General features: G+C 40.6%; 4 protein-coding genes across 7 annotated transcripts; 3 read left to right on the top strand and 1 right to left on the bottom strand.

Moving 5' to 3' along the window:
* Positions 1–58: 58 nt before the first annotated feature.
* cunh19orf53 (chromosome unknown C19orf53 homolog) lies at positions 59–2,823 on the top strand. The gene is made up of 3 exons (XM_071503819.1): positions 59–215; positions 1,441–1,496; positions 1,607–2,823. The coding sequence occupies exons 1-3, from the start codon at positions 125–127 to the stop codon at positions 1,751–1,753; spliced, it is 294 nt and encodes a 97-aa protein (XP_071359920.1). The 5' UTR covers positions 59–124; the 3' UTR covers positions 1,754–2,823.
* A 734-nt stretch (positions 2,824–3,557) lies between these two features.
* On the bottom strand, positions 3,558–5,744 carry LOC139636108 (regulator of G-protein signaling 5). The gene is made up of 5 exons (XM_071503817.1): positions 5,538–5,744; positions 5,356–5,412; positions 5,215–5,267; positions 4,195–4,358; positions 3,558–4,051 (listed from the first exon to the last, which is right to left on the bottom strand). The coding sequence occupies exons 1-5, from the start codon at positions 5,579–5,581 to the stop codon at positions 3,884–3,886; spliced, it is 486 nt and encodes a 161-aa protein (XP_071359918.1). The 5' UTR covers positions 5,582–5,744; the 3' UTR covers positions 3,558–3,883.
* A 1,068-nt stretch (positions 5,745–6,812) lies between these two features.
* On the top strand, positions 6,813–16,339 carry LOC139636103 (mitochondrial adenyl nucleotide antiporter SLC25A23-like). 3 transcript variants are annotated; one of them, XM_071503809.1, is made up of 12 exons: positions 6,813–7,281; positions 8,588–8,804; positions 10,692–10,815; positions 10,932–11,019; positions 11,975–12,086; positions 12,210–12,368; positions 12,509–12,661; positions 13,201–13,314; positions 13,472–13,639; positions 13,723–13,870; positions 15,060–15,242; positions 15,720–16,339. In XM_071503809.1, the coding sequence occupies exons 2-12, from the start codon at positions 8,610–8,612 to the stop codon at positions 15,728–15,730; spliced, it is 1,455 nt and encodes a 484-aa protein (XP_071359910.1). In that variant the 5' UTR covers positions 6,813–7,281; positions 8,588–8,609; the 3' UTR covers positions 15,731–16,339. The 3 variants fall into 3 exon arrangements, with proteins under 3 accessions (XP_071359910.1, XP_071359909.1, XP_071359907.1); XM_071503808.1 differs by having other exon boundaries at positions 6,813–7,294; positions 15,060–16,339; XM_071503806.1 differs by having other exon boundaries at positions 6,814–7,281; positions 15,060–16,339.
* Positions 16,340–17,166: 827 nt separating this feature from the next.
* khsrp (KH-type splicing regulatory protein) lies at positions 17,167–25,102 on the top strand. 2 transcript variants are annotated; one of them, XM_071503803.1, is made up of 19 exons: positions 17,167–17,498; positions 18,797–18,899; positions 18,980–19,033; positions 19,118–19,154; positions 19,253–19,311; positions 19,409–19,480; positions 19,610–19,667; positions 20,646–20,793; positions 20,990–21,088; positions 21,198–21,308; positions 21,438–21,540; positions 21,755–21,879; positions 21,978–22,274; positions 22,381–22,402; positions 22,469–22,490; positions 22,603–22,691; positions 22,853–23,059; positions 23,551–23,732; positions 24,241–25,102. In XM_071503803.1, the coding sequence occupies exons 1-19, from the start codon at positions 17,409–17,411 to the stop codon at positions 24,247–24,249; spliced, it is 1,887 nt and encodes a 628-aa protein (XP_071359904.1). In that variant the 5' UTR covers positions 17,167–17,408; the 3' UTR covers positions 24,250–25,102. The 2 variants fall into 2 exon arrangements, with proteins under 2 accessions (XP_071359904.1, XP_071359903.1); XM_071503802.1 differs by having other exon boundaries at positions 17,174–17,498; positions 22,381–22,490.
* The last annotated feature ends 72 nt before the right edge of the window (positions 25,103–25,174 follow it).

Genomic DNA, 25,174 nt, shown 5'->3' with positions numbered 1-25,174 from the left:
AGTGAATTTTATTACCGTGAAAAAAAACAGTAGGTGGCGGTAATGAAACAAACGAGGATGAAGACGACCTGTTTAAGGACAGCAGAAGAAGAAGCAGCACTTCGTGTACTTCCGGTTAGCAAGAATGGCTCAAGGTACAAAAAAGTTTAAAGCTCAGCGGCCAGGAGCCTCCAAGAAACAGCAACAAAACAAACAGAAAGGGCCGAAGAAAGGAGGTACGACTCCAACATCTCACCCGTTATTCTCTAAGTTACTGAAAAATGTTTTTAATCGAACAAGGTCGACATGTGACCTGCAAGGAAACAGCTGAACACGTTGTTGAAGTGACTCCACTCTCGATATTTCTTATATCCAGCACAAATTATTAGTTATTCACCTCCCTCCAAAATGTGTGTCCAGCAGTTCACACAGCTGACTAAACCAAATCCTTTTAAAGTTGTAAACAACATCTGGTTCATAAAGTTGCACACAAGAGACAAATCGGTTAGCTCTGCCTTTATTTGAACATGACTGGCTTTGGAAACATTTCTTGCTGTCTTTGCTTGATGCTGTGATTTTAAATGGAAAAAATCCATTAAATGTTAATATGACTTCCCCCATGTCTAATGTATCTGTGCAAGACATGTTAAGAGAATTACCTGCCATGGAGAGATGTGATTTTTTGGTAACATGATATAAAGCAACCCATTGTTATTATACATTCACTTGCCATTTTATTAGGTCCACATAGCTAAAGTTCACAAAGTCATAAACATGTCATCTCAGGCTTCCACCACAAAATCAAATAGGTAGATAGCAGGATAGGTAGTAACCGTTACAGGAATATTTTACTTCAAATTTATCTTAACAATACTATTAATGACAAGCACAACTTACAAAGTAAGAAATGTAGACAGATGAACCGTGGAGCTGTTAGTGTGAGGCACAGGGTCCCAACTGGTGACACAGTTTTTTACCATTCAACGTATTTTTCCACAGTGTAAGAAATGACATTTCAAGCCTGTTCGATTGAAGACTTCCAAAGTGTATTCATAATTTCATTTGAAGATATGTGACTTTTACACATTATACACATTCCAAATGTCTAAAAATGACTTTATATTATATATTTTGTTGAGTTGTGTACTTGCGTTATCCCAAATATTTCCATGGATCTTCAGACATAGAAAAATCTGTCATTTTAATCAAGACAACAGTCTATTACATTTGTTCACCTGTCAATGGTTCCATATCCTCTTTCCTCATTGTCAGCATTGTGGTTGTCTGCCAGAAGTTCAAAATTGGCTTTTTATCCAGTTTTAACCACATTTTTATGATACACTTTGTCAATCTTGGTCATTTTAACTACACATTTCAACCAGGTCAAGGGTGTCATCAAACTTCTGGATCTTAAATTATCAGAGAAACAAGCTGAGCATTTTTTTTTGTCCTTTTGTAAAGGGAGGATCATCGCACCCAAGAAGGCTCAGGTGGTACAGCAACAGAAACTGAAGAAGGTGAGGGCAAATTTAAGAAAAGTGACAGTTAAAGTAACAATGAATACATCTGTGAGCGTGACAGATTACTTAACTTTAACATTGATTTTAATGCTGCTTTTTCGCTGAAGGGTCTAGAAGTTGCCATCAGGAACAAGATTGAGCAGGAGGTGACCCAGAAGGCCAGCTCCTCCCTCCACAAGCCGCTGAGTGTGGTTAAAGGGCCTGAAGGTAAAGGCAACCCAGGGGCAGCCCGTCCTGGAAGCAGCTCCAAATAGGACCAGATAAAACACCTCGCACCTACAGACCTGAATCTGACGGTGTTACAATGCAAAGGACTGAGTTGACTCATGAGTGAGCTACATTTAATTTCAAATGTGACCTGTCCTGTTCCCAAATGTTTCAGCTCACTCCAGGTGTATAGAAACAATAAGATATTCTTGTAGAGATGCTTGTTTAATTTAATTTAAAACAAGACAACACATTTTTTGAATGAAATGAATGAAATGCCGTGTAGCGCCATGGACATCACATAAACATCCACATGATGGCACCAGATGACTTTACACAAGGTGTAAAACAGAATGGACATGAAAAATTGTACTAATTATTCTGTCACATTTTATATAGTCATCATTATACAGAACACCAGTGAGGCTCATGAGAGTGAGAGCTCTCTGAGAACGACATGGGCTTCACATAATGTTTGATGTTTTTGAGAAGTAGCAGGAAGCCACAGTCTTGTATTAACCTGCTTTACAAAACCAAAGGATGGAAATCCTGACTATTAAACATGTTGTGTCAGTTCATTGTGTTTATTCCCATCCAGCTGTGAGAATGCTCACATATAAGGATTAGGGTTTGTGAAAATGATTTTTACCATAGTACCACAAGAATTTCCGCATTCAACTAAAATATTTAGTCTTTCACTTGTCACTGTCAAGAATCCTACGAAATATGTTCAAAGCACTTTGCAAGTTCCAGCCATCACTAGTTATTTCTATAAATATTTAATGGTATTGAAACAGTCTGTTGTGAGCAGGGTGGGAATATGACAGCGCAGATGAATAAATCCATCCAGATCATGCGTCACCTGGCAGCAAGTCTGGTTTGGGTTTTTCCAGACTGGAATGAAACTGCTTTTTTCAGGTCATTTTTTTTAGTTGAAATTGGTCAAATTTAAGAAACAGAGAACGTAAAGATCGAACGCAAGAAATTAGAAGTGGTTTTCTTATCAGGGTTCTTTTAATCACCATACACTCTCCATCGGCTATTTGAATGCAAAGTGTTTGTAAGTGTTTTATTTTTTTGAATGAAGTATTTTAATTAAAGGTTATTTTGAGAAGTCTTCCATAGTTGTCCTCCAGGACTTCTTTTTGTAGTCTCAGATGTTTGGTAAGGAGGTGGGCATTTTCTGCCAGCCAACAAAGTCCAGCAATGGATGACAGTTGACAGACATCAGCTCGATCAAGGCTCAGTGAAATTCTTTCTCATATTGGCAGTGTTTACAAGTGCCTTTCTCACGGGTTATGATGAGCTCACACCGCTGGTTCACCTGAACTGGCTACATAGAGAGTCCAGTGACAGACAGCTTCATTGTCGAATATCAGTGACAAACTAAAAGTACTTTTTTGATGTTTTACTGTAGTAGATTACAGATCTAACTACCTCAGACTAAGTGTGGTGGTGTTAAGACCAGTCATGAGTAGCCTGGTAAATGGACTTTCTATCTTATCGACCAAAACACTTTAAATTAAACCAACAGTCACTTACTCACACATACATACAGGACCTTCTTATTTCACAGAGAGCACCTCTGCCATCGACACACAGCCATCAGAGGCAATTTGGGGTTCAGTATCTTTCCCAAGGACACTTTCCCCAGAGGAGCCAGGTTTGAACCACCGACCTTCTGATTAATGCACAACCCGTCTACTTCCTGAGCCACAGCCAGCGTGCAGTACTGATTTAATATTAACACTCTGAGAAGTCTGTGCCATGCCAGGGGAAGATTGGCAAGCTGCTATAGGAAAGACTTTATAAAAAGTGTAAAAAAACAAAAATGAAATACCACATCATAGGTTCTCTTTCTCTGAGGTATTTATTTAAATCCTTTGTGAATGTCACTTGGAGCTTATGTAGTTCAGAGGTGCAATGTAACTGCATTTGCATTTCAGCTTCATATTTACGTTTTGGTGTGTGAGACTTTTTAACTATACCTACAACTCACAACAGTAACAAGCATGCATCCTGTATACAGTGCACAAGGAAAGCACTACCACGTCAAAAACAATCACAAAACAAGCTTGTTATTTAAATAAATGCTGAAATACAATCAACATGTCCAGCAGTACAGATCCATCAGCACTTATTTCTAAAGCAGGTTAGTGGTAATAACCAGTGTAGGTTCAGAAAGCCTTAATGGCCTCCAGGCAGTGATGGGAGCGCAGGAAGCGAGGGAAGGAGTCTTTGGCCATCAGACTGTAGATCCTCTGCTGTGCCTTCTTGAAGGTGTTGGCACACGGGGAGTCCATCGCACTCAACAGAGCCTCGCGGGTCTCAGCGTCCAGGTTTACCTAGAGGGCAGAAAGCAGGGCATCAAAAGAAGCTCTTGAATATTAATCTCCCCTCCATCTTTTCATGTGTTAAACTGTTGACAGACATCCGTCAGTCTTGTTTCTCTGTGGTTGTCTTTTATCACATTCTCCTCTCCACCAACCTCCTGCTGAGCATCAGGGTTGATAAACTGGCTGTAGATGCTGGTGGCCTTGGTCTTCTGCAGGTTTGAAGGCGAGACCCTGTAGTCCTCACAGGCCAGCCAGAACTCGAGATTCTCCTCACTGAACTCTGAACGCAGGAACCCACGAAATGCCTGCATACCGTCTGGAAGAGGGGTGAACGAAAGAGAGAAGAATGAGCCAGAGGGAGCAAACAAGATGAGACAAATCAAAAAGAGTCAATGTAAAACGAAAGAGAAGCCACGGAAAATAATGCAGCCAATCATTATCTTAACCCCTGTCAGTGCTTTCACATTTCAGGAGTTTACTGTAAATGTGGTAGTAAAATGTAAATATTGTCAAGGTATTGGAAAACTGAGTGTGAGGGAGTGAGTGGGTGTTAAATGTTGTATAATAGTAGCACAAGTAGAGAAAACTCAGACAAACAAATGACTCAGTTATAGCACAGCAATAAGCTCCAGGTCATACCAGCAAAACCTGCAGGAGTGTATTGAATTGAGCAAGTGTTCAGCTTTTTATTCGTCAGAAGATGAATGTGTTATTTCTTCTTTGGAAGGTTACAAGGTGTCTCTAATATTAACAATAATATTTATTTTCTATAGTTTTGATCACCAAAAGTAAATATTGTCATTTCTACAGGGCGTTTCTGTTGAAATGCAAACAGTCAAACTATTATAGTCGTAATAGTTTGACTGTCACTATTATTTCATTGAATATTTCCACCTTTTGAAAGATGAAATAATAGCCGAGGTATTAGTGTTGTAATGAACAAAGATGTGTGCAAACAGAAATGGTGCAAGAGGGTTTCTCTTTTGTATACTTTTCTCATACTTGCATACAGAGGAAATGTTAAATAATAAGAGAAAAAAATCTATTTTTCACAGCAGTCATTTGAGCTGCCATAGTGGGAAAAGCACAGGAGTTACACAGGCTTAGCGTGTGTGTGTTGTTCAAGTAATAAACTGACTTCAGAAGTGATCAAAAGGAAAACTGTGTCTTACTCTTGCTGTTAAGTAGAGTTTCCAGGTCGTGCAGAATTTTTGCATCCTGAACCCTGAGAGGAGAGACAGAAACAGTTCAAACTCAGCTTCACTGTCACTGAATTTATTACTTATTTGAAATACAGATTTCAGTAGGTTCACCTGTGTTTGTGGTGCGTTTCAGCCAGATGGCTTAACTTCACCCGCATCTCTTTGGCCCTGGGACACACGGACAACACGCAAGAAATCACACCAGGCTCTACACGCAACACTTCAGAATACAAACTCCACAATTAGGAAACAGCTTATTCACACAAAACATGATCACCCGGCTGAATACTTACTTCTCCAGACATGAGGAGGGCAGGGAGGAGAGTCCCTTACACATTGAGGTCTGTAGTCTTAGAACGCTGGCAAAGGGAAAATGAAGAGACTAAGCTTGGTTTGATCGCTGTATTTTATTCAGAGCTTTCTTCCATCAGTCAGCCTCCAAACTACACCAAGCCGCTCTTATATAGTCTACCTGGGTGCTATCTGATATGTCAATCTGCTCCTTTCAGGCCAGCAGGTGCAGAGGTGGTGAACAGAGATGAAAGCAGCTGAATGACAGAGGTGGTGTACGTGCACACTGTGCATGCAGGTCTGTCAACAGGGACATACAAAGCAAGTCAGCATTTAGAAAAGGAAAATTAAAGCAAGGGGACCTGCACTTTGTGTGTGGTCAGGGATCATTAAGAGACCTAAAAGTGTGTCATAAACAAAACCTACACTGTTGCTTAGAGTGTTTATCACAGGAGAATAAAGTGATGAGGGAACAGCAGGTGGGCTGGCAACATCACTCATCTCAGGAGAGCCAGACGACTGCAGGGTGGAGAGGGGTGTGTTTGATGATGATGGATAAGATAGGACAAAATAAGGCAAACATTCATTCATTATTTACAACACATCTGCAGTAACTGTAATACCAGTATATTCTTCTTCTCCTTTTCCCTACTCTTGTTCTCTAGGTTTCTTCTTGGCAGCAGTCAGTGCTTCACTGTATATGTATCTGTAAATGTTATGTCATATAAAAATGCTGCTTTAAGGCAGAATTAATCCATGTGTGGGGGTGCAGGCCCAATCCCCAGGTCTGCTCCCAGTTCAGCAAAGTATTTCTATACATCTCAAAACGAGTCTGGCCTTTAGCATCAAATACTGTGTTACATGAAAAAGTACAGAAGTATAATCAGCAGAAACAGATAGAGTATTGAAAGCACAGATTGTTTGAGTGTTTTATTATTGATTATTATTATATATTACATTATACATTACTGGACTTTTATTGATGCAACATTTTAATGTCATAACTGTTTAATTTTCACTCCCTTATATGTGTTTATTATTTCCCGTGATAATGCATTACGTTTTATCAGTTAATAATAATTATTGTATAAAAATATATGAGACCTTTTTTAGGTGTCTGGTCAGATCATGTATGACCTCAATATTTGAAAAGTGATTTTCTTTTTTTTAAATTATTATTACTTTATTACTTTATTCCAGACACATAGGTCCATATCAGTTACAAAATAAAAATAAAAGTAGATAATAATGGATCTTTAGCATATTATTATTCAAAACATTTTTACATTTCATCTTATTCAAAATTGAAAATTGAAAATGGAGGAATCTATCAACCTATCAATAACTTCTGAAATAAGATACAATGATGTGGACAATACATAAAAAATCAAATCAGATCCTCTCCATGGCTCTGCTTGAGGATCATTCATCATTAATATCGATCAGTGACTATTGCCAGTGCGCCTTGCGCATCCTCCACACACTTGGCCGCCAGCAGGCTTCAGCAGCGGGGAGGACGGCGGTGCGTTTCCCCCGCTTCCTGCTTCCTCGGCGAGAGTCGCTGTGAAATCTGCGAGACGGGGCCCGATCAGAGGCGGTGAAGCTCGAGACCTCCTGGACCCGCCGGATCCGGAGGGAGCTGTCTGTCTGCTGTCAGGCTCGGTTCACCGTGTCTCCAGACCCGCTGGCTGCTTTCTGGAGAGCCGATCCTCTGCGTCCGACCGTGGGCGGCGGGTCGGTCTGGAGGTAAACACGCACAGTGAGTCACAAAATGGTCTCGTAGTTTTTATTCTTAGACCACAACAGCGTCCTAACGATGTGAGGATCAAGTTAAAGTCCGTCGTGAATTTAGTCTGCATGGAGGCCAAATCGCTCCTGTCCGTGTGTGGATCAACCTGCACATTTCTTTGCAATGTAAAAACCTGCAATGTCGCCAAACACGTTTCTGCTCCACTCAACAGACCGTGTGGTGAATCTACGGGATCCCACAGGCCTTACACATTCAGTTATGCCCACTTTGAGGAAACGTCTTACCAATAAAAAACAGTGGTTGTCCTGTGTTTACATGCCTTGGATTTTTTTTTTTCAGTGATCAAATTGAGGAGGCACACACAGAAACAGCTCTATCTTCCAGGCCTCACTCAAACCACAACTTGTCCTCCAGTGCAATCTGACTTTGAGGCAAACTTGTTGATGCAACTCACCTAACTGTAATAAGCTGTGGCGCCCTGCTGGATCTAATGGTGCTAATTTATACCTCCCCTATGTTTGTGGGACGAAAATAACAGGAGCACCATGTAATACCTTAAATCCAATGTCACCCAGGGTCTTGGCTGCATGACATCATAAAATAATGTCTACTTGTGACTGGTTGCACAAGTTTAATGGTTGTTTGTCAGTTCAACCAAACATTGATAAAATTAGAGGAATTTTTTCTTTCATTTCCCCGTATAAGGTCCACTTTATAGATCCAAGTCTGTTTTGGGTGTTGTGGACCAGTGCTGCATATGTGTAAAAGTTGTATAAAGCCTTCGGTGGCCCCCAGGGAGCCGCACAAACTCTGATAAGTTGCCTCATGTGATGTAACTTGAGTCATTGAAAACTGCAAGTTTGAAAAAGCCTGCACCTCTTCTCTGCTTTAGGCCAGCAGTGGCAGATGTAGTCTACCATCATAACACACCTAAATCTCTGATCAAACTGCTGGTCTTCACGTTGCATTGTGGGTAATGTAGGTTATCTGTGGTTCTACTGCATCAATTTTGATCCTTTTTTTAAAAAGAAGTGGAAGTACAATGCTCATGATGACCCCTCAGAATCATCTTGTGGCCCCTTATTGGGTCCACGACCGACTGGTTGAGAACCACTAGTCTAAGTAAATGTACATCACAGTTTGGATTAAACTGCATCTACTGATGCCTTTAATGCCAACCTTTTGAAAAGTCCTGGAATATGATTTCATAGTGAATGTTTGAAGCCTCGACAAAATGTAATGACTCTTGTGTGTCTGTTGTGTTGCTGTTGTGACTGAGTTGATGCTCCTGTTTTCCATCAGCTGACTTTGAGTGGTACCAGTTATGGGAGCCCAACGGACTTGGTTCCCTTGGGCGCGCTGCCAGGACAGTGAGTCCCCCGGTCGAGACCGTGAGAGGGAGAAGAGGTGGGCCGAGCTCTTCGACCAGCTGGACCTCAACAAAGATGGACGCATCGACATCTTTGAACTGCGGACAGGGCTGTCAGGCCGAGGGCTTTCCAGGAGCTCCTTGGAGAGGGTAGGACAGCAAGACACCTGTATTATACACACCTGTTTGTATTCAGGGATAAAATGCAGTTTTCTACTAAAACTACGTTACGCAAAACACAGTTAGTGAGGATGACAGTTTTGACCAACCAATGAGGTGGAAGTGGTAGGTTTGCAATCATTTGTTGCCCGACCGGTGACAGGGCCAATGTTCAGACTTATCCACTGGTTTGGCCTGTTGTACATACTGTATGTCATTGTGTGTGTGTGTGTGTGTGTGTGTGTGTGTGTGTGACAGAGGGAGGGCGGGTGTTCACCGGGATTTCCCTCTCTGTAAATAAAGTAGAAGGATTGATCACTGAATGTCTCATCTCCTCTTCAAATCAAACACGAGGGCCTGTGAACCTCCGATCTGCCGTCCTGTTGTTTGTGCAACAGCAGCAGCCAAGAACATCGGCAGCGTGACTGTATTGTGAACACACACACAGTCTGTCTCTCTCCTCTCTGTCTGTCTGTGTCTGTTTGTTTTGGCAAGAAGTGTGTGGGACGCCCAAACGCTGTCACTCCTGTGCTCCTTCATTCTCCCTCTCCTCTGTGTGTAAGTGTGTGTTTGTTTGTGTGTGTGATAATGTGTTACTCATGCTGTGGGAAACGTGTATACACAGTTGTGCAGCATTACCCCAGTCCCCACTAGGGGCATCTTTAAATTTTAGACTTTAAGGTTTAGGTTATGGGAAGAGGTGGTGTGTGTGTGTGTGTGTGTGTGTGTGTGTGTGTGTGTGTGTGTGTGTGTGTGGATATGTAAAACATGACATGCTGTCTATTTCGGTACAAGGAGCAGGACTTTGAAAGATGAGAATGGTAACCTTTCTCTGGGTCCCAGACTTGATCTCTTTTCATGTATAGATCATTGTTCAAACTGTGAAACTTCTCCTCTGTAACATTTCTTATTTGTCTATATTTCCATTCTCATTGAAACAATCTGCATTTATTATTTGTTTACATCATATTTTTTACATATAGTTTCATTCTCTGTGCTGACTTTTACAAAACCGTCTGACAAGAGTTCAGTAATGGATTTGTTTATAGATGAAGGTTTGCTTTTTAAAGGATCATAAATCACATTCTGACCTTTCAGATTGGTATTTGATTTGGTTATCCAAAACTGTAGCTTCCATATGCGTTTAAAATACTATGAAATGTTTGTGCTGTAATAAATTAACAAAACCACATAAAAAATATTTGCATAAACAACTGCCATAAATACAGATGGCTGGTCAATAACAGATGTCATTATTTTATATCTTTCAAATATAAAATAATGCAAAGTCTCTTTCGTCATCTGTTTTCATGCTATGAAAACAGATGATGAAGGAGACTTTGCATTTTTGTAACAGCCGTATATGTTGTGTAGTTTTCAAGACAAATTAGATTAATTAGATCAACACAAACTGTACAATATTTTACACATTTTTATGTAGGTCTATGCTCAGATACACAACATGCTGTAGCATTATTTGTCCAACAGATGGCAAGGTAGATGTTTATTTAAAGACTGCAAGCCAGGACTGTAATCATGATCTTAAGGTATTTGGCAGCTGCCTGGGTTTCCTCCGTTTGCACTGATAGATCCTGCAAACGTATGTTGTTGTACATTATTAATCATAGACTGCATTTACATATAATAATCCAACATCATGATATGATGTCTGATGTCCCCGGTGTGGATAGGCTACAGTATATTTGTGACCTGCTGTCAGTGAGAAAGAAAGGTCAAGCAGCTCTCTGAACAGTACGACACAGGCATGTTTACAACCAATCTCATAATTCACTGTATGGTTTTTTTTTTCCCCTGACTAAATATTCTCCGAATGCACAGACATTTATTTTTCATTGATTTCGATGTCTCTGCTTACAGATCGTGGAGGCCGGGGACACCAACCAGGATGGAGTCCTTGACTTTGAAGAGTTCACACAGTACCTCCGCAACCATGAAAAACAGCTCAAACTCATGTTTAGCAGGCTCGACAGGAACAATGATGGTCTGTAAAAGTCTATCAATACACTTGAAATAATATTTAATTGTACTATGAGATAATTTTTAAAAAGATCTCCAAACTGTCATTTCTCACCGTGTGTGATTGGTGGACATTTGCAGGAATGATAGATGCAGCGGAGATCCAGCACTGTCTGCGCTCCATTGGTGTGGACATCAGCCGCGAAGATGCCACCAGGATTTTGCTAAGGTCTGCTAACAGTGAGTTAATATCTGATATCAGGGTCTAAAGTAAGATTCTCCACAGAATATAAAAACCTAACTCGGATGTTAACAGCTCTTATTCATCTGCATTACCGTTGCATATTTACACTTGGGCTGTCAACTGGTTCACAATGTTGAGGCTGAACTCATTCTAACAGTAGATCAGAAACCAGTTTACACAAACAGTAAACGGCTAAAGGATTAGCTCAAGTTGTGAATCCAAATTCCAGCAGCAAATGTCAGCTTTACCATGTTGCACAGCCACAGCAGCCAAGAAACCAATGAAAAAAATTAAGCAAAACAAATTGCACTTCCTCCTGAAACTGGTCTCTGAGTGTGTTGAGTAAATAATTACAAGTTGGAGTTTCGCAGCTTTGTAAGTCAAGTATTTTGAAATTCAGTGAGTTTAGATTTTTAGCTATTTAGATATCACACATCTGAGCTTTGCATCCTGATATGATGCATTGAACTTTCACTCTTTCTGAATGCAAAAGACATGTGAGGCCTTCATCTGGCTGGCTCAGGCCTAGAGGTGTCGAGATGATAGCAGAACATGGTGGTTGCTCTCATGGTGAAAGCCTGGATGATTCATTCTACCTGATATTCTTCCAGTTTATCTCCTCTCAGATAAGAATCCTTTTACAAAATTACTCAGGCAATGTGTCCTTTGATCCATCTGCTCCCTGCCACAGTAGCCTCCTCTTTTCAAGTAGAAGATAACTTAAGTTTTGCACATTCAGTTCCTCTGTTAGGTTCGATTGTTGTAAACCAAGAAGCATCTTTTCATACATTGTTGTACTGCCAAGGCACTGAATGACTTCTCCTAAAGTATTTTTCCTTCCTTCTGAAACTTTGTGCCAACTTTAATGATTCTACTTTCTGCTATGAGTTCTCAGCTTTACATAATTTCCAACATTTGTTTACATTTATTTTTCACCCAGTATTGACAAGGATGGTACCATGACAATTGACTGGAATGAGTGGCGAGACCACTTCCTGTTTAACCCTCTCACTAATATGGAGGATGTGGCACGCTACTGGAAACGTTCAATGGTGAGGTTATGCACAAGAAAAGCATTGTGTATACTTTTGTGTGCTCAACTTTGTCAGTCTTCTTCTCTCCCCTTTATTATCCTCATTTTTTTGCCCTTATTCCAACCACCACTGCTTCAGTAGATGCTGGATATAGGTGAGCAGCTGACAGTCCCAGATGAATTTTCAGAAGAGGAGAAGAAGTCTGGGTATGTGTGGCGGCAGCTGATGGCTGGAGCCATGGCTGGATCTGTATCTCGGACAGGAACCGCCCCCTTGGACCGTCTCAAAGTCTTCAGACAGGTCAGTCAGGGACAGTTATGATCTCGCCTCTGTGATCAGCCTGAACCAAATGATCATTCATGTATTACCGCTCATGTGAGAAGTTCTTCTGTTTCAGTCGGCCGTTACTGCCTCACACAAAGTCGTAACCTTCTTGGCAGGTTCATGGTTCCTCTGATTTCAAAGGGAACGTGCTGAGCAGTTTTCAGTCCATGGTGAAAGAAGGAGGTCTGCGGTCATTGTGGAGAGGAAATGGAATCAATGTCCTTAAAATTGCCCCAGAAACTGCAATCAAGTTCACAGCTTATGAACAGGTGGAATAGACAGCAGCTGGTTAGCTTAGTTTAGCATAAGTAATGAAAGATATAATTTCCTGGAGATTCTGCTGCTTGTGTTGCAACCTTACAGTGGCCAAAGGACTTTAGGAAGTCACTGCTCCCAGCCAAGAAATAATCCGGCACAGAAATCCCCATAAAACCACGACATATTGTTTTTTCACTTTGGTTTTTATATGGATTCAAAAAAGTTATAACATGTTAATTAGTGAGCTTTAGAGGTGCTGGTAGATGGATGTTTTACATTCAGACAGAGCCAAGCCAGCTGTTTCCAGTCTTAATGCTAAATGAAGCTAACCAGCTACTAGCTGTAGTCCTATATTCAACAGACAGACATGAGAGTGGTGTCAACTTCTTATCTAACTCTCAACTAGAAAACCAATGTATGTATTTCCTGAAATGTTTAACTGTCTTTTTAAGCAACACTCCATGTAATAACCTATTGTTTGTCTATGATCGTAGCACTTTCTCAAATTATGTTCCCTTTGTTCTTTCTGTTTCTCTGTAACTCTGCGTAGATCAAGAGTGTGATGCGTGGCAGAAATGAAAAAAGAAATCTGAGGATTTATGAGAGGTTTGTCGCCGGCTGTCTGGCCGGAGCTATAGCTCAGACAGCCATCTACCCAATGGAGGTAATATCAGGCTAATAGACATTTAAAAATATTCATATAGGATGAAGAAAACACACTTCCTGTCTTGCATGGCCAGTGAAATGATTGATTTGTTTGCTCCTTCTGTTCCCTCTTCTTCTTTTTTCCTTTCCATCTCTCCTTTCTGTTTTCCTTCCAGGTGCTGAAGACCCGTCTCACACTGAGAAAAACAGGCCAGTACTCAGGAATAGCACACTGTGCCAAACAGATCCTGCAGAGGGAAGGTGTCACAGCCTTCTACAAGGGTTATGTACCCAACATGCTGGCTATTGTCCCTTACGCTGGCATCGACCTGGCTGTCTACGAGGTCAGCGAGACATGACAGCACACAGCTCTCAGAGCACGTATCTCCTCAGTGTTTACCTTCTTCTCGCTCTCTTTATTCCCCAGACTCTGAAGTTTGCCTGGCTGAACAGGAACAGAGGTCTAGCTGACCCAGGGGTCATGGTGCTGGTCGGCTGTGGTGCCGTCTCCAGCACCTGTGGACAGCTGGCAAGTTACCCACTGGCACTGATCCGCACCAGAATGCAGGCACAGGGTAAGGGGTCATGCTAATATAAATACAGGTGGGTGACAAATGAAGAGAAATCCACAATAAAGTGTCTTAGAGCCAGTGTAGAGCCACCACAAGTCTCCAGAACAGCTTCAGTGCTGCTTTGCATAGATTTCCCAACTCTCTGAGCTCTACTGAAGAAGATTTTCCTCACAAATCACATGCACATCCTTTTTATACTCATTCAACCAATCAACAGAATGCATTCGTTATGTTCCTCCACTCGTTTATTTAGGTTTCTTCTTTAATTTGTCCCCTGTCTGCATGTACAAAGAAGCATGTTCAACTTGAAAACTGTGAAAGTCTGGATAAAGGACCATACCAATAATTTTATCTACAGTTAGAAATTTTCCAAAGCATACTATAATCTATAAGATTGATTTCATCCCTCTGAGTGAGCCATTAGTTTCATTTCAGTTTGGCCTGAGAATCAAAGTTGCTCCTGAAAATAATTTAATCTACGGATGTTTGTCAGAAATTCAAACAAACAATGTTAACATGGACGTTATGAAAAGGATGAAGTTTGAGATTAAAAGTTCATGATGTGACACTCATGTAAATATGACAAAGCAATAATAAAGGCCACTAAATGTTTATTGTGAATGATGGCTTCTCTTAAGCAATGGTAAAGCCTCTATTATTCAATTAATGTAAAACACTGGTGTGAAATAAATCTAAAACTTTCATTCTTATAATATATATATTTGAGAAAATTTTAACTCTGGATCCACTGATAGTTTTTTTGGGAGCTTTTTATTTCCTCCTCCCTAACTTCATCTCCTCAGGAGGACCACAAGATGTGGTGGAGTTTGGGAGATGTGGTTGAATCCTAAGAGGAACTAAGTAAGTGGTTAAACCACTGTTTCTGATGTTACTCTGGATGCATGGTATGCTTTGGAAAATGGTAAGCAGTAAAATAATTTCAAATCTGTTCTCTCATCCATGATACAGCAAACACCTGTTTGTTTACTGCATTTGTAAGTAATGAGCTAAACAAGACAAAACCACCAAGGAGAGTCCATGAACTTAGTCACACAAATGAACAAGAACAGAAACTGTCCGGACTGAACATTACTTTTTTAGTTAACGCTGGATACCCAGAGTGTGGCAGAGGTAGGCCTATGTCTAGTGAGAGAGCAGAGAGCAATAGTGAGGCCTTTTTCTCTCTCCTCAGCTTTCGAGAAGGGAGCCCCTAAACCCTCCATGTTGACTTTGCTTCACAACATCGTGACCCAGGAGGGCGTGGCCGGACTTTATAGAGGGATTTCCCCCAACCTGCTGAAAGTCATTCCTGCTGTCAGCGTGTCCTACGTCGTCTACGAATACACGAGGATAGTCCTGGGAGTGGACATTGAGGGTAGGCGCGCTGGGAAAGGGAAAGGGTAGAAGAACGATAGACGATTTGGTGGTGGCTTTCATCTACAAGCACGTTCAGATGTGTTGGCAGTGCATGAGGAAATGGGCCTTGACGGTGGATGAATACACGGTCCTGTGATCGCAAGTACTGACTTTTCGGAGTTGAGTATGATATGCTGGAAAATAAACCTTAAAAGGAAAACAGAGCAGCGGATCAGCTTTATATAATCTGCTGTGAAAGCCTCACATTTGGATGACCACACCTGAACTGGCAGCTGCTGTGAGGAGCTTCAAGTGTGATATATTGCACTGCAGTGCATGCCAACAATTGTGTTGAAGCTAACCAATTAACCTCCTGTTGCTGCACTGACTTGGACGGATGGAAACTTGCATGAACTTGCCTGAGAACAAACAGGTAAAAGCTGCAATCAAACCTGGGAATTATGTCACATTCCTACAGCAATATTCTTTCTCCTAGGTGATACATAGAGAAGATAAAGGACTGGTACAATATTCTAAGTGGAACCTGAAGTCACTGCCCACCAGAAGTTACAGAGTCAGGACTTTGATTGACATATCTTAAATGTTACAAATACTAAAGTACAGCAACACTTACCAAACAACAGCAGGTAATTACTGGCCTTAACTGTTGAATGATCCCATGGACACGACTGAAATTGAAAATGGTGAAAACAGGAAGAAATGCCTGTAAGTGTTACTACTGAGTGAAGCACAGCAATATACTTTATGTTTTACGGGAGGGAAACTGCCAAAGCCATATCAAGAAGCACAGAAGATTCATTACAACCTTTCATGTAAATGCTTGTGTTATTTAAGTCTTCCTCTGCAGAGAGATGTGTTTTGTTTTCTTACGTTTAAGAAACACTACAGGGTCCAGTGCCACACAGTATTTTCATAAACTGTATGTGCACAATGTGCAGTTCTGACATTATAGTAAAGAGGTAACAGTCTGTTTCATGACATGAAATGACTTTTAATGCCAGTTTTTTTATGTGTCTGTATTTATTATGGAATGTGCAAATAGATGCATGCATGGTGCTGTTTCTGTTAAGTAAATGCCATTTAGTTTCCATTTTATGTCACAGATGTCAAACTGCACTGAGGCTATTTCTTGGCACCTTGGTTGTTGCCAGTGCAACCCTGACAGTCTTTTAGTCAGTGCACGCCAGGTAATCTGAACATGCATAAAATATGAGATTTGCCTAAAGGCAAGTTTATAATACAACATACACAAAGACAACAAAGAATAAAGTTGAATAATTAATAAATATTTACTTGGCTTTAAATTGAGCTTCTGTTTACATTATGATTATCACAAAATGCGTTGGTTTTATTTGGAAACTTCCTTGGAAGGTAATGACAATACTGATCATTGGCTATCCAAAATGAATTATATGATAACTAAAGTAAAAATCATTTAACAGATATGCATGTAGGTCAGAGGTAACCAGAAAAAGAAAAATCTATTTTTGTACAACATTCAGGGCACTATGAATAATCTACATCCAAAAATGTGTTTTATATAGATTTCTTCATTAATGCAGAAATAGAGTGATGTGTCAAATAAATAAATAAATAAATGTTGACTGGCTTTTAGCCACCTTGCAGCGGATCAGCAAAATTGAATGGGTTCTTCCCTGGCCCATCCCCCATCCCTCCCATTTTACTGGTGAAACCATAACCTCCCTTGCAGAGGTTAATATGATATAGGTCCTATTGCTAAAAATAAAATCCAGCGACTCTTATCTGATTAAACCCATAACTGCCATCTGTATTTTCCCTCCTTAATTGTTAACGTGATTCTATTATAGTTTCTAAACCATAAATGGCTTAATGCAAGTTTGAGATTAAGAAGTATAAAAAAATAAACGGGCTTAATAGACGCTCTACACTCCAGCCCAGGGGGTGGGGGTGTTTTCGCAGTTCAACGTTGGTAATCAACCCGAAACAATGTGAGGAAGAAGAAGAGGAAGAAAACCCGGGTGGAAGCAGCACTGATTGGTTGTTTTAAGCAGGGAAGTTTGCCGGCGTGGTTCACATTGGTGTCCCCCGCTACGTTCCTTTTTAGCCTTCCCGCTTCTGCGCAGCTCGACCCGGCCAAAGCTATCCAGCCTGCCCCCTGTGTGTCTTGCCCCTTGTGAGCAGCATGTCTGAATACGGCGGTCTGCCGACTAACGGAGTCGGCGCTGGGATGAAAAATGACGCTTTTGCTGATGCTGTTCAACGAGCCAGACAGGTAACCAAAGAGCGGAGCTACGAGGGAAGACGATCGGGGAGCTAGTTAGCTACTGGGACACAGCAGCTAGCTTAATTACCCGTGACGTTAGCTCTAGTTAACTAGCTAGCGAGCTAGTTAGCTAATAGCATTGCTATTTATTTGTTCGAAACGCTCGTTGGGGTGGAGGGATCAATTGAGCAGGTTTGTGGGCTTCACTGAGCGGCGGCAGAAATGTAGGTCACTCTTTCACGTAAACATTATAGCGATCGCCACCACGGCCCTTGAATCAAATTAAATGGACTAGCTACTTAAGCTAAGTTAGCAATGGTAGTTTGGCATGGTTAACGGTAACCTGAACGTGAACTTTCGTCCTTCCCCGTTTATGAAACCTAATTTTAGATGAGCAATTTACGACAATGTCATGGCATTATGGCTGTCTTGAAGCAAGATTAACTGACTGCCTTGAGACATTGTGATGGTAACTAGCTACAAAAGAACAAAATGTTTTTTAAAGCTATTTAGTGACTAAAAGTTTAGCACCCGGGGGCTATTTCTTTTATAATCGATGGCCAGTGTGATGCTACATTACAGGTCTTTGTTGTAATCGAGGTTAGGGTCTGAGAAGCTGAAAAGTCTTTGTTTGATAAATAAGGTAAACAGTATATATATATATATATATATATATATATTGTCGATTGATCAAACGAGTTGAAGGCACTGTTAGTATTCTGGTTATATTGGATTGTTTTACTAAATAGAAATGAAAGTAGTACACCTACTCGTAATTTAATATTGCTTACACTTATATAAAGTCTGAGCACTTGTGAGACACATTAAAAAAAAAAAAAAAATAAGGGTCAAAATTGATGTAGAAGAGACAGAGATTTAACAACTTTTAATCTCCAGTATGGGTCAAGCTCCGAAAGTACTGGATCCTACACTTTCCAAAAGGCTTAATGCTACCTACTTAGTACTTAGTCCTACCATCTTTAGTTAAATCCTCCTTGCCTGATAAATAACCATATATTTCAAATGACACACCTCCAATTATAAATATGAACCCAGATAACCCCAATGATACCATCAGTTAGTAATGGGTCAGTATTCTTCATGATTAAACTGATCTTTTAGTGCCATTGAAGTTGCGATGATACGTCTCTATATGCAGTTACAGTTATATAAGTCAGTATGGTTTAAAAGTTCACTTACCGCCCATGGTGGTTTTTTAAATATTTTTAAAACTTGCATCCCTGCAAGTTCTTCATTATTGTTAGGTTGTACTGCAGAAACTTCATATAGTGTTCACCTCTTTGTAGATTGCAGCTAAAATCGGCGGAGACGGTGTTCCCTCAGCGAGTAACAACGGAGGAGCTGAGAGTTATCCATTCACACCACAGAAACGATCCTTGGAAGAAGCAGGTAACAAATTAGTACAAACAGCCACATTGTCTGCATTTGTTTGTCCAAAGTGTAAAACTCACTTTTTCGTTTGTTTTCAGATGAACCTGATGCCAAGAAGGTAGCATCACAGAGTGAAAGAGATTCTGCATTGTGTACGTTGAATACCCATGTCGGTCCTATTAAAAACACTCCCTCAGCTCAGTTTTCAACCACTCACAGTTTTTCTTCTCTTACAGCTATTGGAGCTCAGCTGGCTGCCCTGTCCCAACAAAGGTATAGAGTTATTTTTATTTGATACATGAACACTTTTGGATCTTATGATTATGACGGAAACGTGATCCTTTGTATAATATTATTTTACCTGTCTGCAGTGTCAGACCCTCCACCATGACAGAAGAGTACAGAGTGCCTGATGGCATGGTCGGTCTCAGTGAGTACATACACGTACATTTATTAAAACACACAAATAATGCCTGCGTCACCGTGTACAAACTAAAATGTATATGTCTTTGCTGTTGTCCCTAAAGTCATCGGCCGAGGAGGTGAACAGATTAACAAAATACAACAGGATTCTGGCTGCAAGGTCCAGATTGCTCATGGTGAGCTGTGTGCTACCCCCATATGTACTAACAATATAATATAATATATATTGTTATTGATATAAGATATAATGTACGATGGGTTTTCCAGTTGCTCTTGGATTGACACGTTTTCATATTAATTCACAGACAGTGCCGGTCTTCCAGAAAGAAGTGTTTCTCTGACAGGGTCACCAGATGCCATAGAGTAAGTTTGTTTTCATATTCATATTTAAGATAATAGGTTTTTCAGTTCCTGATGCAACTACTCCATTACACTGTCAGAGTTTTGTGTTCTGGGGAGTTTTCATTCATGGGTGTCTATGGGATGAAGTAACAGCTCCAGTCACAGGTTGAGAAATGGTACTACTAAACTTCCCCAGAGACTGATGGCTGGTTTAATCAAACTACATATCTTCAATGACATAATGTATCACTAAAGATTAGCTTTGTCTTAGGAAATTGGATAATATAACATTTTATAACCATTTGCTGTTTACTTGTGCAATGGTAAAGAACTTCTCTTTGAGTTTAGCCATAAAGGCAGCACTTCCTGTCAGAGATCCCAAATATGGCCCTTTCTCTGAACTTAGCCATTTCTTCCCCATAAATAGCCATGTGATTGGTAGAAGTCAGTGGTGGTTAACAGCCATAGAAGCTCATCTGAGGGCACAAAATATTCACTAGAACATGCACTGCCAAACATAAGAATAAAATGTTGTAATGTCGTGAAATGGATTTTGTTCAAGTTTTAAGAATAATTATTAACATTTGTTGAAGTTGGTTAATGAGTACAGGCTACACCCTCAGCTTTAGCCAAGGTGTATTTACCTGTGTTTGACTTTGACTTTAAAGTGCATAAGGAAACACGAAACAGGCCACCATGGGTTTGAGCGTGACCAAATAGGGAAAATATTCAAATTAACCTGTAACCAGACTATTACCTAAATTCCTTTAGTTTTCCTTGATCTGCCTCTTAGAAGTTTTCACATTTGTCTGAAGTGCTGCCTGTTTAAAAGTGCAGCTGCCCAGGTCTGTAACATACTCTAGGTCCAGTTGGAGCTGCTTGCGCTGTCTGTAATAAGTCAGATTAGTGTGACCCACTAACTAAATTGCTCGTATGCTGCATTCGACTTCTGTACTTTAATCGTATCATCACCCTTTTTTCAACTTACTTTGCCTGTAGGAGAGCCAAAGCACTTATAGATGATATAGTGTCCAGGGGCCACGAGTCGTCCAATGGGCAGTCAGGTTCCATGCAGGAGATGATCATCCCTGCAGGCAAGGCCGGCCTCATCATTGGCAAAGGAGGAGAGACCATCAAACAGCTACAGGTGAGAATTACAGGATATCTCATCTCTACTGTACGAATATTAGAAAGGATGATGATGTGGAAAAGGTTTGTGCTGATTTCTATAATCACTGAATTTCAAAGCCCTGTGCAGCCAGTGAACAGTGTTACATGCTTAAGATTATGTTAATTTGCCATGTCTCTTTAATCAATGTAACATCTCTCTTGCAAATTCCCAGGAGCGAGCTGGAGTTAAAATGATTCTTATTCAAGATGGATCCCAGCCACCTAACATAGATAAACCCCTACGCATCATTGGAGACCCCTACAAAGTGCAGGTACTCTTCATGCATTGTGGAGAACGTTCTGGTAAAGAGGAAGTGCTTTATACGCCTGTTTATCCTGTCACACCATTTCATCATGTATTCCTTGGTGTTGCTTTTGTAGCAAGCAAAAGAGATGGTCAATGAGATTCTACGAGAAAGGGATCATGCTGGCTTTGGAGACAGGAATGAATACGGATCAAGGATGGGAGGAGGTGGCGGCGGCGGCATTGATGTAAGTCATGTCTGTTTAAATATGACGTTAGACTTGAATATATACGGTATGATGTATGCTTGCCATAATTTTAATTTAATGTATTAGACTCAGCAGTTTTAAGTCACATTTTGTCTTTTAATTCTACAGATAGCTGTGCCCCGCCACTCTGTGGGAGTTGTGATTGGCCGTAGTGGGGAGATGATTAAGAAGATCCAGAGCGATGCTGGAGTGAAAATACAGTTTAAACCAGGTGACCTCCAAACATTTTTGGAATATTGGACTACATAATGTCATTAATATGATAAGAATCCATATCTTTGAGACTATAGTGAATTTTTCAAAAATGAATAATTTGTACTGTTTAGATGGAAATTCTTCTACCCTTGAAGTTCATCCTTTTTCTTTTTTCAGTCCCTGTAAAAGCCTTCATCTGTAAACCTGTCTGTCCCTGTCATTTCTTCCAGATGATGGTACAGGTCCTGATAAAATAGCCCATATTATGGGTCCACCAGACCAGTGTCAGCATGCTGCTTCACTCATCACTGACCTGCTACAGAGCATCCGTGCCAGAGAGGAGGGTGGGCAGGGGGTAAGTGCAAAGATCCAGAGGCAGAGTTGATTTTCATGTCTGTCATTGGCGGAGCACAGAAATCGTTAAACCTTACATGTGGTTTGTTTTCGCCACAGGGCCCCCCAGGTCCTGGTGCAGGGATGCCGCCTGGTGGGCGAGGGCGGGGTAGAGGCCAGGGAAACTGGGGTCCTCCAGGAGGAGAGATGACCTTCTCCATTCCTGCTCACAAATGTGGGCTTGTCATAGGCAGAGGAGGAGAGAATGTGAAGTCCATCAACCAACAGACTGGTGCATTTGTGGAAATATCTCGTCAGCCGCCACCAAACGGTGACCCAAACTTCAAACTGTTCATCATCCGAGGGTCCCCGCAACAGATTGACCATGCAAAACAGCTCATAGAAGAGAAGATTGAGGTAAGTTCAAGTAACTCGCAGAATAGAAAAGGATAGATGGTTTAACTAGCTGCACAGCAATCAAATTAACAGATTCTTAAATTGGCTTCTTCCTGTTTTTTTCCAGGCTCCATTGTGTCCAGTGGGTGGTGGTCCTGGTCCAGGAGGCCCAGGTGGTCCGATGGGTCCCTATAATCCCAACCCATATAATGCAGGGCCTCCTGGTGGTGCTCCCCAGTAAGTACAACTCACAAACAGCACTTGAATGCATACTTAATTAATTTTCCTGCAGGTGTGACTGATACAAAGAATTAGTTTAAGTACTTAACTGTCCTGTCCCTCTCTGCAGTGGAGCTGCACCTGGTGGTCCCCAGTACTGTCCTCAGGGTTGGGGAAGTACCTACCAGCAGTGGCAAGCCCCAGGTCCTCATGACCCCAGTGAGTACCTTATTTTGTGCACTTAACCTGCCCCCCCCCCCCCCCCCCCCCCCCCCCATTTGTATCTATACTTAACAGCAAATGCTGTTACTTTTTTTTTTTTTTTTTTTTTTTTGTATTTTTTGATTGATTAATTTCATTTTTCCCCCTCCCACTATTAGGTAAAGCGGCAGCGGACCCAAACGCAGCATGGGCAGCATATTATGCACAATACTATGGCCAACAGCCAGGGGGTGCCATGCCAGCCCAGACTCCAGGAGCCACTGCTGCAGCAGCACCTGGGGACCAGAGCCAAGCAGCACAGACCTCTGGAGGCCAGCCAGACTACACGAAGGCTTGGGAGGAGTATTATAAGAAGATGGGCATGAGTAAGTGGGATCTACTGAAGCCCAGTTTTGTCAGAATGTATTGGGGTAAATTGTGAACTTTGAATTACAAGGTTTTGTCTGTTAAAGTGAACTTAAAATCCCCCGTTTCAAAGACTTTGTTAAGCAGTGAAATAAATGCATAGACTGCCCAGAAGAGACAAGCCCAATTTTTAAATCTACAGTTAACTATTATGGAATTATTTGACAAATAAGAATTTATTAGTATTAAGTATGTTCAAAGCAAGAATAAATTGAGAAGAGGCTTTTAAATTAAATGAAATATACAACTTCAAACACATTTAGAGAGCCACAAAAATAATTTTTCCTCAGAATTAAAGTATCAGGCAGCCTGTTAAGTATTGGTTGTGCTATTATTATGTTATGTTATTATCATAGTATGTTACTAATATTAATCATTCATCCATGCAAAATAAAACAATTGCATGACTGTGAGCAAATAACAAGTGTGTTTATGTATTGTGTTTTTCCAGCCCAGCCAGCTGGAGGGGCAGCCGCTGCTCCAGGTGCAGCAGCCCCAGCAGGAGGAGCTGCAGCTGGAGGCCAGCAGGACTACAGTGCAGCCTGGGCTGAGTATTACAGACAGCAGGCTGCCTATTATGGACAGGCAGGGCAGGCACCTGGACAGGGAGCTGCTCAACAGCAGGGACAACAGGTACCCCATACATAACCAGTGCTGAAAATAAACCTTGTTGCTGCCAAAGTCTTGTAAGCAAAAAACAATGCCCTGCCAGAATGTATTTACTGATTAAAACATTTATTACCCAACAGTTGGTTGCCCAACTGTTTCCTGTGCCTTTTTGTGTATAGAATGAGAAACTATGACAGTCAGTACAATAAGAAGATGTTAGTTTAAATAAAGCTTGCTCAGTCAGTGTGTACGTCTTCATTTAATTTTCCTCTTTTGAGTGTTGCCACATGGATGTAATGTGAGGATTCTAGATAAATGGCTGTAGGTTGGATAACCATCCTGGCAGTGAACAGATAAATACTAGTTTGTGTGCAGGCAGAATAATTAGCTGTCATTCAGTTTTCTAAAAACCAAATGCATTTGGAACTTGGCAGTGTTAGTGTTATGCAAGTTTTAGTTTCATAGTGAGAGAATATTCATTTCTTTATAAAGGCTGTTCAAATTACATTTTGCCTGTGATGTCTCTTTTCAGGCCCAGTAAACAAGTGGCTTGGTCTGTTGGACGGTTTCGATGCTTCTCTGGACTTGTTTGTTTTTTTTCTGTCAAGAGATTTCCTTTTTGGCTTCAATAAGACACAAGACCATGGTTTACTCATCCACCCAGATATTTTCTATTCCAAACCTCCTTGTTTGTTTTGTAAAGTCAAAATTGAAGAAAGGAAAAAGGGAATTTGCCCATGCATTGAACAAAGCACTAAACAACTACTTTGTTACTGTTCAGTTTGCCCCTTCACCTCACCCACACCTTGTAATACATCTGATAGTTTTTTTTGTTTGTTTTTTTTTGTTTTTAAATGTGAAATAATAAGCATTTTGCTTGTAAGCTAGCACAACAGCATCTCAACACTGACTCACATTTAAGTGGTTTTCCCCTTCAATTTCCTGAGGGTAAAAACTGTCAAGCAGTATTTTGAATATATTCAAAAATTATGTTTGTAAGAAAGACAGTTGCAAAGTTTTTGGTCTTTTTTTTTTTTTTGTTTTCTTGGTACTTTTTTTAAACTTCATTTTTAAAAAAAAAACATTCCCAATGTTTAAGTTGCAGGTATATTTTTCCCTGCTACCATTTCTTATTTTGGTTTTATTCATTGTAATTATTTTCGTCCAGGGGGTTGTGTGCGTCTGTATACAGTGTATGCTACTGAATAGAAAAATGTATGGTTGTAAAAACGCACTAACTGTCCTACAGTGTGTAGGTTGGTTGTGTGTGCATGTATGTGTTTGTATGCTTGACTGCCCTCTGTTTAATTTCTACAACTTCATTGTTGGAAGATTTTTTTTTTCTCTCTCTCCAATAGATTCTGTTATTGTATGCTGATTTTTTTTTTTTTTTTTTTTTTTTTTTTTTTTTTTTTTTTTACAACTTGTTTTTAAATAATTAAAATAAAAACTTTCAAAATACCAGT

This window comes from Trachinotus anak, unplaced genomic scaffold, assembly GCF_046630095.1.
Source record: "Trachinotus anak isolate AG129_WGS33_773 ecotype Australia unplaced genomic scaffold, CSIRO_AGI_Tana_v1 ptg000019l, whole genome shotgun sequence".
Classification (NCBI taxonomy): Eukaryota; Metazoa; Chordata; class Actinopteri; order Carangiformes; family Carangidae; genus Trachinotus; species Trachinotus anak.
This window is presented reverse-complemented; position numbering and strand designations above follow the sequence as displayed.

Coding starts and splice junctions, on each gene's coding strand:
- cunh19orf53 (XM_071503819.1), top strand. CDS start 125: ATGGCTCAAGGTACAAAAAAGTTTAAAGCTCAGCGGCCAGGAGCCTCC. Junction 216..1,440: donor GAAAGGGCCGAAGAAAGGAG/GTACGACTCCAA, acceptor CCTTTTGTAAAG/GGAGGATCATCGCACCCAAG. Junction 1,497..1,606: donor AGCAACAGAAACTGAAGAAG/GTGAGGGCAAAT, acceptor TTTTCGCTGAAG/GGTCTAGAAGTTGCCATCAG.
- LOC139636108 (XM_071503817.1), bottom strand. CDS start 5,581: ATGTGTAAGGGACTCTCCTCCCTGCCCTCCTCATGTCTGGAGAA. Junction 5,268..5,355: donor GAAACGCACCACAAACACAG/GTGAACCTACTG, acceptor CTCTCCTCTCAG/GGTTCAGGATGCAAAAATTC. Junction 4,359..5,214: donor AACTCTACTTAACAGCAAGA/GTAAGACACAGT, acceptor CCCCTCTTCCAG/ACGGTATGCAGGCATTTCGT.
- LOC139636103 (XM_071503808.1), top strand. CDS start 8,610: ATGGGAGCCCAACGGACTTGGTTCCCTTGGGCGCGCTGCCAGGACAGT. Junction 13,315..13,471: donor CAGCCATCTACCCAATGGAG/GTAATATCAGGC, acceptor TTTTCCTTCCAG/GTGCTGAAGACCCGTCTCAC. Junction 13,871..15,059: donor CACCAGAATGCAGGCACAGG/GTAAGGGGTCAT, acceptor CTCTCTCCTCAG/CTTTCGAGAAGGGAGCCCCT.
- khsrp (XM_071503802.1), top strand. CDS start 17,409: ATGTCTGAATACGGCGGTCTGCCGACTAACGGAGTCGGCGCTGGGATG. Junction 21,089..21,197: donor GAGACCCCTACAAAGTGCAG/GTACTCTTCATG, acceptor TTGCTTTTGTAG/CAAGCAAAAGAGATGGTCAA. Junction 23,060..23,550: donor TTATAAGAAGATGGGCATGA/GTAAGTGGGATC, acceptor GTGTTTTTCCAG/CCCAGCCAGCTGGAGGGGCA.